The sequence below is a fragment of the Eubalaena glacialis genome, chromosome 16, assembly GCF_028564815.1.
Source record: "Eubalaena glacialis isolate mEubGla1 chromosome 16, mEubGla1.1.hap2.+ XY, whole genome shotgun sequence".
Taxonomy (NCBI): Eukaryota; Metazoa; Chordata; class Mammalia; order Artiodactyla; family Balaenidae; genus Eubalaena; species Eubalaena glacialis.
Genome location: NC_083731.1, coordinates 9,419,345 through 9,433,057, shown reverse-complemented (window position 1 = coordinate 9,433,057; position 13,713 = coordinate 9,419,345). Strand labels below are relative to the sequence as shown.

Sequence of the window (13,713 nt, the reverse complement as noted above, 5' to 3'; positions counted from 1 at the left end):
TAGTTGCAAATTCAATGTCTTTGTTTCTATTTCTCTTACTTCATTTTCTCAAGTCTCAGCAAAATTCCTGTCTTTCCCTATGTTATCTTGATGCTCAAGGACACATTTCTTGTCCTATTCTTTCCAGATTGAGCAGAGTGATCACGGCTGGGACTTTTCTCTGCAGCTCCTCAAAGCCCAGCTCATTTGATCAGTGGGAAAGCTGAGCACTACTTACGGTCAGTCATTCTGCTTTTACTTCAAAGGGGCTTGAACTGGACCATGAATTTGTAAATAACAACAATAACAGTAATCATAAAGCAATGGTAAATATAAAATCATGTCATCTCAGAGTCACAGCTCCCGAGACAGTGATGCAGACCCTTGTTTATCAGGGGGTACTCCTTCAGGCACGTGTGTTAGAAATGCCTGGGACACATATTCAAAACCCTGATTTTGAGGCATATCGAACTCACTGAATGGGAACCTTTTAGGTTAATGTCCTGGGATCTGGATATTTACAATGCTATCTGAGTAAGTCTTATGTATAATGAGGATTGCGAATTACTATAAGACTATCCAAAGGCCTGATACTTTGTTCCCATATTATTAGCATCATTTTTATAAAGGCACAAGTTATGAATTTACTCAGCTAGTCCTCTGCTCTACTACCCGATGTCCAAAATTGCCTCTATCGATTCTGTATATTTAGAAATCAAGCAAAATATATTAGAAAGCTTTTTCAAGAAGTCATGATACTTAATAATGTTCTTTCTAATATCTAACTTCATCCATGCAGATGCTGTTGACCTCATTTCTTCATCTTTGTCTGACATTCAGCAGGAAAAGGAAAACAATCACCATCCATCACAGAACAATTCTTTCTCCATCTGCAAACCATTCTTAAGACAGCCCTTAGATGTGATTCTTCCAGGATGCATGAGTCATCATCCAGCAGTGGGATTATAACCCACCTGGATATCCTGGTTCCAAAACTGAATGCACATCTGCCTCCACCCAGGCTCCCCCCTCCTTCTGGGTTTTGTTTTCTTCAAGGGAAGCATCACAGCTCACCAGGTTCTGAGTTAATCATACCAGAGTGAGCCGTGGTTCTGTCACCTCCCATACCCAGACAACTGCAGAGTTCTTCCCATAACTCCCCAAGAAATACTTTCAAATATCTCTCAGCCTTTCCAGTCCCTTAATTACCGGGTTGCCAACACCAGTGTCTCTAGGCCCAGAAACAAAGTTAACATGTGTGTAGAAACAAAGTTACTGTGTATATAGTGTCTTCCCTTAGAAATGAACTTATTTACAAAACAGAAGTAGAGTCACAGATGTAGAAAACAAACTTATGGATACCGGGGATAAAGTGGGGGGAGGGATAAATTGGGAGATTGGGATTGACATATACGCACTATTATATATAAAATAGATAACTAATAAGGACGTATTGTATAGCACAGGGAACTCTACTCAGTACTCTATAATGGCCTATATGGGAAAAGAATCTAAAAAAAAGAGTGGATATATGTATATGTATAACTGATTCACTTTGCTGTACACCTGAAACTAATACCACATTGTAAATCAAACATACTCCAATAAAAATTTAAAAAAACAAAAGGAGTAGTTGTCATTGTGGCCAAACTGTAGACTGTAGAGTACTTGCCCAACCTAAAGGCATTCAGATCACAGTGTGTGTGTGTGTGTGTGTGAGTGTGCACGCACACACACACTCACACACACACACAGTCTGTCCAAACAAAACACATGTTTGCAGTTTGCAATTTCTATTTAATCCACTCTTTTTTCTTTCTTTTTCTTTTATTCCCCCTTTCCCCTACCTTCTTGCCCCTGGCAACTACAGTTCAAGTCTCTGCTTCTATGTATTTGACTTGTTTAGATTCCATGAGTAAGATCATGCAGCTTTTTTCTTTATGTGTCTGGCTTATTTTACTTAGTATAATGCCCTCCAGGTTCATCCATGTTGTTGAAAATGGCAGGTTTCTTTCTTGCTTTAGGGTGATAATATTCCATTGAATACACTCAGCATCCCTCACCTGGACTACTGCAATGGTTTTCACACTGCCACTCACCTCTTTCCACTCATTCTTACAGGTATAATCCTTTGGAAGTTAAATATGGCTATAATACTAACCAGGCATAGCTACCATTCTGGAAGGGGAAATAGGTGAAAGTGGTTATGGGGATAGAGAAGAAAAAATATTTTAGGTGTGATTGGAAACTCCAGACTGTGCTTCTAGAAGGAGGATTTTGTTTTCTCCTCCCCATAGTGGGAGGCTGGAGCCAGGAGTCAGGTGAATTCCAGGAATGTGATGGAGGGAGTGAAGGTATGACCTGCCCTCTCTCCCCTCCTTGTGATGTATCTTCCCCCTTTTCTTCCCTTGGCCGTTTCCTTTTCCCATCCTCCCTTCATTCTCTTTCTTTTCTCCCCCTTTTCCCCAATGCCGCCTAATGCATCCTCCTACTGCTGATTTATTATCTCCTTTTCTTTTCACTTCTTTTTTTTTTCTCTCTTCTTCCTATTAGTATCTTCTCCATCTCAACCTCAATTCCTTCCTCCAAATTCCATAAAATGGCACTGGAACTTGGATAGCCTGAATATCTATTTATTTATTTTTATTGCCTACTATCAACCTAACAATAGAAGAATAGGATGTTTCATATTTTCCTTTTGTCCAAAGACAACTTAAAATTAGTTATATGTAGTCTACCATTTGCTTTTGTTTCTAAATTGTTTTTTCCTTCTGGTAAGTGACTTTAAGTAGAATGACGGCGTTCTTGCCTTTGTCATAATCAATCATATTCTGTGCATCAGTATTCAGGGTCATAGGAACTACATGAACGCTGGAGAGAAATTAACTGAAGCACTATACTTGCTTTCTTATTACTAGAAATAATCTGAGCCAAAATACCAAGAAAGGATAATCGCCATTTTGAGCCTGGATGATATATCCAACTGAGTCATAATGTGGAAGAGACCATAGGAAAACTTGATAAAAAAAGAAATATATACTCAGCATGGTAAGTAAACCTTTAGAATAGGTGTAAATTTTAAAACTATTATTTAACATTTCATACAAAGAAATAGAAACACTCTGACCAGAACTGTAATCATGTAAATAAATGTGTGTGTAATTTAGGCACAATGTGTAATTCCACTGAAACACACACAAATCAGATACACACGAATGATATATATATATACACATACACACAACACACATATATACATTCTCAAAAGGTGTGAGATATTGTTTGTGCAGAAAAACATGCATATAGAGTCATAGATTCTTAGAATAACAAAGACATTAACAATCATCTCAAATTTAATACACCTTTTAAGATAAAGAAATTGACCCATTCAGAGAGATGAAGAATGAAAGATGAAAAATGGAAGGGGCACCTCTGTGTAACCAGATGAATGGAAACCTGCTCAGTTAGAGTTTTGCCTCCCGGCTCCCAGGGGTCACATCAAAGAACAAAAGGCTGGTCCCCAGGATGAGCAGTCATCAGAGGCTACTGAGGCCCTTGGCTCACCTGCAATGATAGTGATGGCCAGTGACAGTCACTGTAGCTCAGATTACATGATTAATCTCATGTACTGCCTGGTACCTAAAGAAAAACAGAACACTGGGAGGCACGGCTAGGGTACCCCACCAGCACTGGGATAAATAGTGACCAGTTTCCTGAGGATGGATGTCCAGAGATGCTATTCAGAGACAAGATGGATATCAGGGATGAGCAAAGAACTCACACATCACTCCATGGGCACAGAAATACAAGTGCACTATAAATAGTTTATAGTTGGTCAACATGCATTTTTCCTAAATATCATTTTAAACTAATTCTTTAAAAAAGTATTTCCTTGTCAGTTTCTATTCTGTGACCATGCAGCCTGTATTCTATCTTCAAGCAAACTGTTTGTATCTAACATCAAATCTCTTGAGAGGCATCTTCAAGAAACATATTACAATCATTATGACCACAAAAGAAATGACTCTTGTCATGTTGAAGAAGAGATTCCACAGGGAACAAGTGCCTTCAGCATCGGAAATGTGATTATTTACATCTCAGTCAAGATACCTTCTTTCATCCCCCTGAGGTGGAATTATCTGACAAATTAAATATCTTTATTTGGATGGCAAGGGATTATGAGAGTTACTTCCTGAAATACAAATAGAGGAATATACACTCCAAGTCAGACCCCTAGTGTGACTTTCATTTAATGGAACTCACTTTGAATGATCGGAGTATTTTATTGCCTACATTCTAAATGTATAGATCCTCAATAAAAGCGGTCTCATATCAGACACTAGTCTAATTTGATCTTTTTAAAGTGGGCATAAGCTTAAAACAGATTCCTTCGTTTCTCGGACTTCAATCTTCATTAACTTTTTTCTGTAAATCTTAGCTTGAGTGGAGTTTTCCTTTTCAAAAAGTTATTCAACTTAGTTCAAAACTTCTTAATTGGGTTAACCATGTCGGCTTTAAAAATTTAAGCTCAAACATTACATGTGATACATTTTAAGAATATTAAGCACCCAGTATATAATATCAACCTTTCCTCCAATAAATATCATTTTCTACGATTTTTTAATTTGAGAATCTCCAAACGAAACAGATTATGTTTCAAATGATACTTCTTAATAATTGAAATTAAGTTTCTTCCCTGGGTAACAATTCTCTAAAGATTTTTATTACATCATCTTGTGTTTATAACTTCTTCTTAGAATGGGTGCCAGACCATATTATGAAAACTGTTTGGCACATGAGAGCAGTACAGTGAAACAGTTAAAAATGTAAGCTAATGAGTCAGACTAATAAGGCTCAAATCCTGTCTTCTCTGTCTACTCCCTGGGTGACCGCACAGATTCTTAAGCTCTCTGTTCATCAGTATTATCATTTTAACAATATTTGCTTAATTGGTTGGGAGAATTAAATGAGCTAAGACTGTAATGCACTTAGAACAGTGCTAGGCAGACTGCACTAGATACATATTAACCATTAGTATTATTACATATTATAGTAACTGTTATATTGTGTTGGTCTAGATTATTATTTTCGTAGGCTCTCAGAAACTAATTATGGAATAAAGGACTGAATGTGGGAAAACATTCTTTTTTCCTGAAATATTTGAAGTTCAAATTTCATTACCTTGAAATAAACAGAGCACTTTAACCGTAGCATATTAGTAAAAACTGGAAATCACATTCAATTTTTATCTAAATCCTTTTCCTACAAGATGCTGAGGATGCTAAGGGCCTGGCCTGGGCAGGGGACGTTTTAGGGTAAGGCTGGGTGAATAGAGCGCTCCTTACCAGGTCCTGGGTTCAGAGCAAAGAGTCAAAAATGAGAAGAGGAGAAAACCAAGACCTGCAAATCAGAGAATCAAGACACCAAAAGGGAGGCACAGAAGCCAAGTACCTGGAGAATCTGGAAGGTGAGAGTAGAAAACAGTGGGTCAGATAAAAAGCTTGATGGTGTTCCTGGGACTAATCCTAGGGCAGGTGCTGCCCACAGATCTGAGTTTTGGGTGGAAAGGCCGTATTTAAGGTGCCGAGGACTGGACTGGGCAGTTAGCTCTGTCCTCACTCTATTCTCGCTGCACCACTTAGACTGCACTGAACACAACCAGCACTTGGATTTTAAGCTAAGACACATACGCTGATATTCTCTACCTTTTGAAAAAACGGCATACACGTGCAACTTCATCACAAGAAAACAGAAAGCATCTCAGAAGCAAAAAGATCGAACAAACATTTACATTTCCCCTGACATCAATGCATATACCTGAGCAGGACAACATGATAAAATCATCAGCAGAAACAGAACTAGAAGCTATGGCAGAAACTGCATCCAATAATGTTTAGGCATCTCAGAGATTACTTGCGGGTAAAAGAAACAAAAATAACAGAACAAATGTCAAATCGATGAAACTGACTTTTATCTGAAATAAGGTATCTCTAGAAAATGATCTTTATCTGAATCGAATTTTTCCTAAAGGGGAGATAGGGAATTCTAGCTTCCTCTTGCTCCCAATATGTTGAATATTCATCTTGTGAAACAGAATGCAATTTGCATAATGTAGGGCCCAGGTCTGTGTGCAGGAACACCCTTCAGGGAAGGCGGAGGAAGGTTCCAAAGGACAAGAGCATTTCCCAGCTCACCATGAAGGGAATCTGCAGCTCATATTTCATCTTCTTTGACAGGATTTCCCGGATTTGCTGAAGAAAATATATCACATTGCACGGGAGGCCCCAGAGAATGCTTCGTCTCTGCTTAAGTTTTAGGTGTGTGTGTGTATGTAAAATGTATGTATGTTTACACGTGGTTTTTTTGATGATGATATTTAACAACAACAGAGTTTTAAAGAATTTATACTAAGATGACATGCAAACCCAAATAAGAGAATTTTCTTTGAGGCTCCATGATTTTATCCACTTTTGCTCAAGGGATAGTGGAAAGAAGTATTTTCATCTAAGTCTCTAATGCTTGGACTTGTGACAGATATGAATTCTAACTGCATTATAATATATGGATACAGTATATCTGGATATGAATTATTTGTAAACAGTAAATATTCCAGAAGAGGCTAGAAGGTGCCCAGCTACTAGTACACATTAACACAAAACCGACACTTGCTTAAATTTAAATGCAATATCCATTTTGATATTAGAATTATTTTCCCAATAAAGCATTTACTCAATCTGAATTCTCATTTTTAAAAGAACTACTCTCTCCTAAATTTACTTTTTTAGAATTCACATTTCTTCCGTTTCTTTTTATAAAATAATCTTTTACAAGAAACCCCCTAAGACAAGCACAATTCTAAACAGTAGAAGAAGATTATATTAATATCAATGCTTTCAAAATTGCTCAATTTTCTATGAACTGGGACATATAAAAATATGCAAACGCACAATTTTAAGAGGTGATATAACTCTTCCACTTGATACACTGATATTATCAAACATTGATTAATGAATTAATAGCTCCTACAGCATTGCAGTAAAGGTCAAATACTAAAGCAAAAATGAGAGTCATGAGACAGAACTTTCTCATTTTTGTGGTTGATGCTATCGCTATTTTGCAGACATTGAATGAATGGCCAATATCTTGGGCATGCTACTTACTGATGGGTAGAGGTAACCTTCTCCATTCATGGCTATATACAACCCTGTTTTCACTCCCTGGATGGCCACGACGCGCAGCCCCACTGGTATGAGGTTGAACAGTGCTGTTAAGAGAAAGACAGTCTGTCACCAAAGGGCAGGAAGAAGCAAAGCATCCCCATCCCTTTTCTCTGTTTCATTTGTTCTATCTGAGAAACATTATGCTTGTTACAACCTTCTGAGAAGTTCCAATTCATTAACTTTTAATTTCTCTATTTAAGAAGTTTCTGTTACAAGTAAAATTTGCACTTGAGCTCCAATTCACAGATCTTAGCAGTCTCCCTATAGCATTCTGAAGAACTGATGGCATAATAAACAGAATCAAGCCTGTAACTGTGATTCTAGAATCAAGCCTGTAATCGTGATTATAGTATCACGGTCTCTGACACCGTTTGATAGCAAAAGAAATAAGCTACGAAGATTCTGAAAGAGCAGAATTTTAAGAGCCCAAGTTGAGTGTTTATTCTGGTCTTTTAAGTAGAAGGTTTGCTTCATCACTGCAATGTAGGACAGGCAAGAAGTTTAAAAGGTAATTCCAAAACTAAATTACTCTTGCAGAACCAACATGATATGCCAGCAGAGCCCAGAAATGATGTGCACCTGCCAATGTGCTAAATTTAGAAAGAACTAATCAAACTGAATGGCATGCAAATTTCATAGATAATTTTCTTTATTAATATTTCATAAAACTATGAGTGAAAACTAAAACAAAGAGGGAAAAGTATTCAATTTTACCCACTTAAGAGATAAAAACTCATGTTTCCATGTTCTGTTTCTTCTCTTATTGACAAAAATGTATTTTTATGTATATTTCACATTGTGCAGACAGCAATGTTATCACTGATTTTTTTTAAAAAAGGTCTTAACATCCTTAATAATGCATTTCCATGCCATGGTTACATGTGTCTGGGTAGTGGGTATTCTAGCACCATTCTTGGTGATAACTGCTGGATGATCTTGGAGATTTTATCAGAGACACATTTATAAGATAACTGTTAATTATGGGAGGTTATCTGCTCCCATTCAAGTTCTTAATTCAAGTCTAATTCTAAGTAATAGAACCAGGCCAGAAGAGGCAATGAAAACACTAAAATGTCGAAGTAAATGTACAAGTAAAATATCTTAGGTTAAGGCTCTCACCTTTATTCCACAAAAGATACATAGCTTGAAAAATGTGGGCAATTTTGACTTAAATCGATAGGTTTACTCAGTGCATAATTTTAAATGGACTTTCTAAATTGTGTTCTATTTAATTCCAAGGCACATGTTTTCTCTGAATAGGGTAGGGGGAAATTATACCCTCTCTTCCAATTATTACATATTACTGATCTTGAGATCTCAAGATGTCTGTGCTACTCAGATGATGAAAGGAAAATGGCAGGCCATGGCCCTAGAAAATTATCCTGCAAGAACACTCAGGGGCGTATATGGTTAGGTGGATATTAGCTTTCATGATGCAAACTAACACTGGATTGTCTTCTGTTGGATTCTAGGGGCTTATGATATCCTTATGGAGGAATAAGGTTTATGCTTGCTTATTTCTATTATTTAATATTAAACGTGAGTGTGGATTTATTGAGTATTTGTCATGGTAACTCTCAGTATTCCTTCTTCATGGGAGAAAGCCATTGGCCATTTTCACTGTCTTCTATAATACCCGAACTGTCCCATCTCCCTTATATTTTGAAAGGATGGGCATCATAGGGTAATTCCTGATTTATGTGCAAAAGTGTTTTTTGAAAACCATAATTGTACATCTGTCCATGCAAACTATTCTATCCTAACCTATTCAAACTTAATTATTCTAACCTTCATACATATCTAATGGTATTTGTAGGTGCCATATAATTGGTATAGGCCAGATGGAATAATCCTAGAAGGTAAGTGCATCATGAACTCACTAAAATAATACAGTATGGGAAAGAGTAAAATTATAGAAGATAGTCTAAAATGACTGTACTAAAAAAAAACTGTCTCCCTCCCCAGGATTTTGGTTGGGACCTGAATAATAATTATAATAATAGTTATTACAATTTACAGGATGAAAACAGAAAGTGAATCCATAGAACCACTGTAATGTGGAAGCCTATTCAGAGCTGACCATGACTGAACCATGGCGCTAATCAAAACCACAGATACCCACATTAAATGAAACATCATTACGTTTTTACACTCTTCTTGTATATAACATAATTATAAAGCAATAGCACAAGACCTAGGGGAGTAAGAATAATGAAGATGTCCATGCTACATTGTTCATTCTGTGGAACACTGCAGTCTCCATATAATAGTGAATTTCATTCAACCCTGGCTGCACTTTAAAACTAGCTGTATTCGTGAAATAGGATGGCCATGCCCAACTCCAGACCAATGGAATTAAATCAGTCTCTGGGAGTGGGTTTAGGGCATCATGAATTTTTTTAAAAAAACGCTCCTCAAATGACCCTGACCTACAGCCAAGGTGAGAACCACCTTCCTAAGGCCTGTCTGGGGAGTGGGCACTGTGAGTGACCGGCCATTTTTAAACAGCAAGTTATCAGGTTGGGAACTTCTAAGGTGAGAGGGATTGGTTTGTGTGAGGCTTTGATCTTGCAATAGTTATTGCATATGGATATTTCTATAGTCCTCTTCTGCTTGAAGTATCTGGTAATGAGGACAAAGAAGTTTAAGAGCACAGGAAAACCCCCGGGGCATCCCCAGAAGCAAATTGGGGAAGAAAACCACTCCCTAATCAAATACCATAGTCATGGTAATGCTGACCTTTAGTAGATAGAAGGGAAACTCTAAGAATTTTAAAGAAACACACCCCGGAAAATGAGTGTGGTGATGAATTAACCCAGGCGCCCACTACCTTTTGTGAAAGATCTTTCCAGGGCACGTGCAAGCCTAGGTAAGCAGGTGAGTTGCTCCAGTACCTCTCTATTAGGACCAATTATCCATCATCAACCATTTTCTTGCCCAGATAGTTCTAGATCTCAGGCTGTTAAGCCTGGGAGGACATTAGTATCAGGTTCACCTGCAGGCCTTTCTCCTTTCCAACACATTTAAATTTTTTGACAAAGGAAGCTGAGCAGGGTGGTTCTGACTTTACCTAGTTTTAAGTAATCTCATATTTAGTAGCGGGCTATTTATTGAGCTCAAATCACGAAAATTTGAAGATTCAAGCCTCAGTTTTGTCATTTGATGACTTTTGGGATGGCATCAGGGTGACGTGTAGGTTATTTCTCTTTATTTTTCCTATCTATAGATGACTAATCCTTGTTTTGTATTCAGAGAAATATAAAAAAATGGAATGTGTTTGTGAATTATTACATCATAGCCTTCCTCAAGCAAAAAGGGCAGTGCTCTAATGAGGACCTGTCTGTCTGTCAGCATCTCTGATGCTCACCCCTCATTTCTAAAGAACACTTTTCAGGGCTAACGATTTCCCTAGGAGTAGAAGGCTACTGTGATAAACCAGAGAAAAGAAAATATCTTAAAATTCATCCTAAAAACCTGTGTTTTTCAATTAAGATGGTGATAGTACACAAAAGTAGAGTTAATTAGTAATTCCCATTGCTTTTATAAAGCTGCTACAATCTGCCAAGTTTTATTAAATTTTACAGTCATACAATTTTTATAACCTTTTGAGAAGGAAACATTTATCTCAGACTGTCTTATTCTGTTCTGCTTTGTCTTTGCAAATGTTGAAATGGTAAAGAAACTAACCTAACTGGCTTAAAGGGCACATAAAATGCAATGGTAACTTGTAAGAAAAGAAACCCTGGGCCAGATCTTTGCATAGGAATCTAAGTCCCTCTAGTGAGGTCACTCTGATTTGGTTCTGATTTGCTTGTCCACTGGGGCTCCTGTTCCTGCTTGGTTCCCAGAACTATTCCTCACCAGTATCTAAGGGGATTAGAAAGGATTTCACGAGCCACCCAGAGATTCTTTTTCCTCGGGTGCAGTTACACAATAGGAGGAAAGAAGCCTCATACATTCAGGAACAGAAGATCTAGTATCTTTTACTATCTCAGCTTTCCAGTTTATTGTTTAATATTATGCAGATAACCAGATATAATCACGTGTGTGTATAATGTCTACATCTGTACTTTCACAATTTAGGAAATATTGTGCTGCTTACTCAATTGTGAAGCAATATGCTTTTAAAAGACAGTGTCTACTTGACACTTCTTAACTCGATATTGATTCCATCATGAAAAATAACCAATTTGTTTGGCATTACAAAAACAAAAGGAGAAGGTAGGGAAAAAACTCATAAACCATTTGTTTGAAGGAAATTATTTTTCCAGGAAGTCCAACTAAGCAGCATTTTCATACGCCTATAGTATATTTCCTTTCTTGAAAACTTTTGTCAAAATGGATGGCATCAACCTCTAGTCTGATAAATCAGAGTGTCATAGCTCTTATCATAACCATAGTTATGGAAAACCTGTTCTCGTGCTCTACTAGATTCTGGCCGAAGAAAATCAGAGAACACTGAAGACATCAGAACTTAGGAATCTCTAAAGTCCATGACCCCCATGACCGTAAGATGTAAGAAAAAGAGAATGCGTTTTGTCAAAGAATGGGTAAGGAGTTAAAAGTGGGGAAGGGAAAATGAGCAGATATATATGTATTAACATGAATCAGAAGAAACTGACATCTTTTGTAGGTCAAAGATGGTCAAGTGTTGATGATTTTAAAAGTTCAACCTAATAGCAAAATCCCAAAAAGTAAACAATGTTTGACATCAGTCTTATGAATTAAAATGTCTTCTCTTTCTTCCCTGTGTCTGAATTGCTTTACCTTCTCTTTTTCTAAATCAAAAGAGGAAATAAAGCGAACAAAAATCAATGAACAAATATGATAGGGAAAAATTTAAAGTACAAAAGGATGACATAATATAAACAAAGAGAGGAAAAGATTAAACACTGAATAGGAGGAGAATGTAGATAAACAAAGAAAATATTTAAAATTGAAAGAAAAATAAAAAATGAAGCGATGTCCAAAGTCTAAAATATAAACACAATGGCTGGGAAAATATTGATATTTCACTTAGCAACACCTAATGCAAAAATAGTCTATATCATTAGCTGCTCTCAGAATCAGTGCTTCTCAACAGTTGATTACTAGACTTTAAAACAGGAAGAATCTATAATTTGGTTATATGTATTCAAAGCCTCCTTCTTTCCATAGAATGATGTTCTGTATATGAAGGATAAATGATAAATCAATGAAAACATTCATATCTACTAGTAATATGTGATTAAATATTTCTAATAAAATAAATTTTTGCTTTTCACTAATTCTCCCGAGCAATAAAAAGTGTGTCTATTTTAGAACTGATGTGCTAAACTAAAGGGAATCAGAGGCCAGTATGAACAGAAAATGGGAAAGGAAAACACAATTGAACAAGAGGGGCAGGCACCAGAATAAAAATACAAAGAAAAGTTATATATAAAGAAATAGTAAAATGAAGACAGACATTAAAACAAGGGAAAGTGGGTGGCTTTTTAATTAAAAATAAATAAATAAAAGCACAGACCCAATTTTATCAAATAAACAATTTGTACAATGCATTTAAAAGCACACAGCCTTCATGTTCTCTCTATAAAGAAAGATATTATCTTTTCTTGTTGAACACAAAGAATTTGAAAAATAATATTTCTATTATTTGAAACAACTAATCCTTGTAGCTCTTGAATTTCCAGTTATCATTAAGAAGCTACAGGCCTAATAAAGATAAAACTTCCAAAGTAAACATGTAATCAACTTTCACCTGAACGTGTCAGTGTAGTTACTTGACTTTGATGATAATGAGATTAAAGTAACAATAATGCTGGATATGACAATTGTTTGGAAAAAAAACCTGAAAAGATTAACTAATACGTCTCTTAAAATGACAGGTTTCTTTTTTTTTTTTTGACAGGTTTCTTTTGTGTCTCTATGAATATTTCCATCCATGTGGTCCAAGTAAAATTGTCAATGTCACTCTATTGTGTAACATTTGTAAAAATGAATGAACATAACCCAATATTTGCAAGTGTATTTTTAAAAGTCATTTAAGTAGCAGCATATCTTCTACCAATTGTGTTCACTGGTGGCCTGAGGTTGTCACTTACTAGAATTAGTGCTGTCATCCTTGGTTCCATCGAGAGCTCCATCGGGGTGCATTTGCAAGTAGTAGCCTTGCCTGCAATATAACCTGGTCACTATACCCTTGAGCTGGGGATCTGAAAGGCAAACATAGTGGTCATAAGCCTCACAATGTGTCACAATTGAATTTCTTTTTTCTTTTCTGTTTCTTTTCTTTCTTTTTCAGAAGTAAGAGGGCATTTTATGGACATAGCACCTTTTATTTTATGTTTCCCAGATGCCTCTGTATTTCTCAAACCTGGAAGATGCTAATCACAGAAGGTGAAGAAACTGCAGTCGTCAGCTGAAGCTAATAGGTCATTTTATGAAACTGATATGTGTGTATTTAAATGGTTGGTTAGTTAAACGATTAAACTGCTTAATCTGTTAGTTTAGTTATTAGTTAAGTCCTAAACTA

At 36.5% G+C, this 13,713-nt stretch overlaps 1 protein-coding gene across 3 annotated transcripts in view; it reads right to left on the bottom strand.

Annotated features, from left to right (window-relative positions):
• The window catches only part of FGF14 (fibroblast growth factor 14), a 621,633-nt gene that overhangs the window by 117,143 nt on the left and 490,777 nt on the right, over positions 1-13,713 (bottom strand). For 2 of the 3 annotated variants that reach the window (XM_061170732.1, XM_061170733.1), the window contains exons 2-3: positions 13,283-13,393; positions 7,140-7,243 (exon numbers count right to left, since the gene is read on the bottom strand). In XM_061170732.1, coding sequence (XP_061026715.1) covers positions 7,140-7,243; positions 13,283-13,393 — 215 coding nt within the window. The remainder of the gene's footprint in view (positions 1-7,139; positions 7,244-13,282; positions 13,394-13,713) is intronic. The other variant, XM_061170734.1, reaches the window with a different exon arrangement.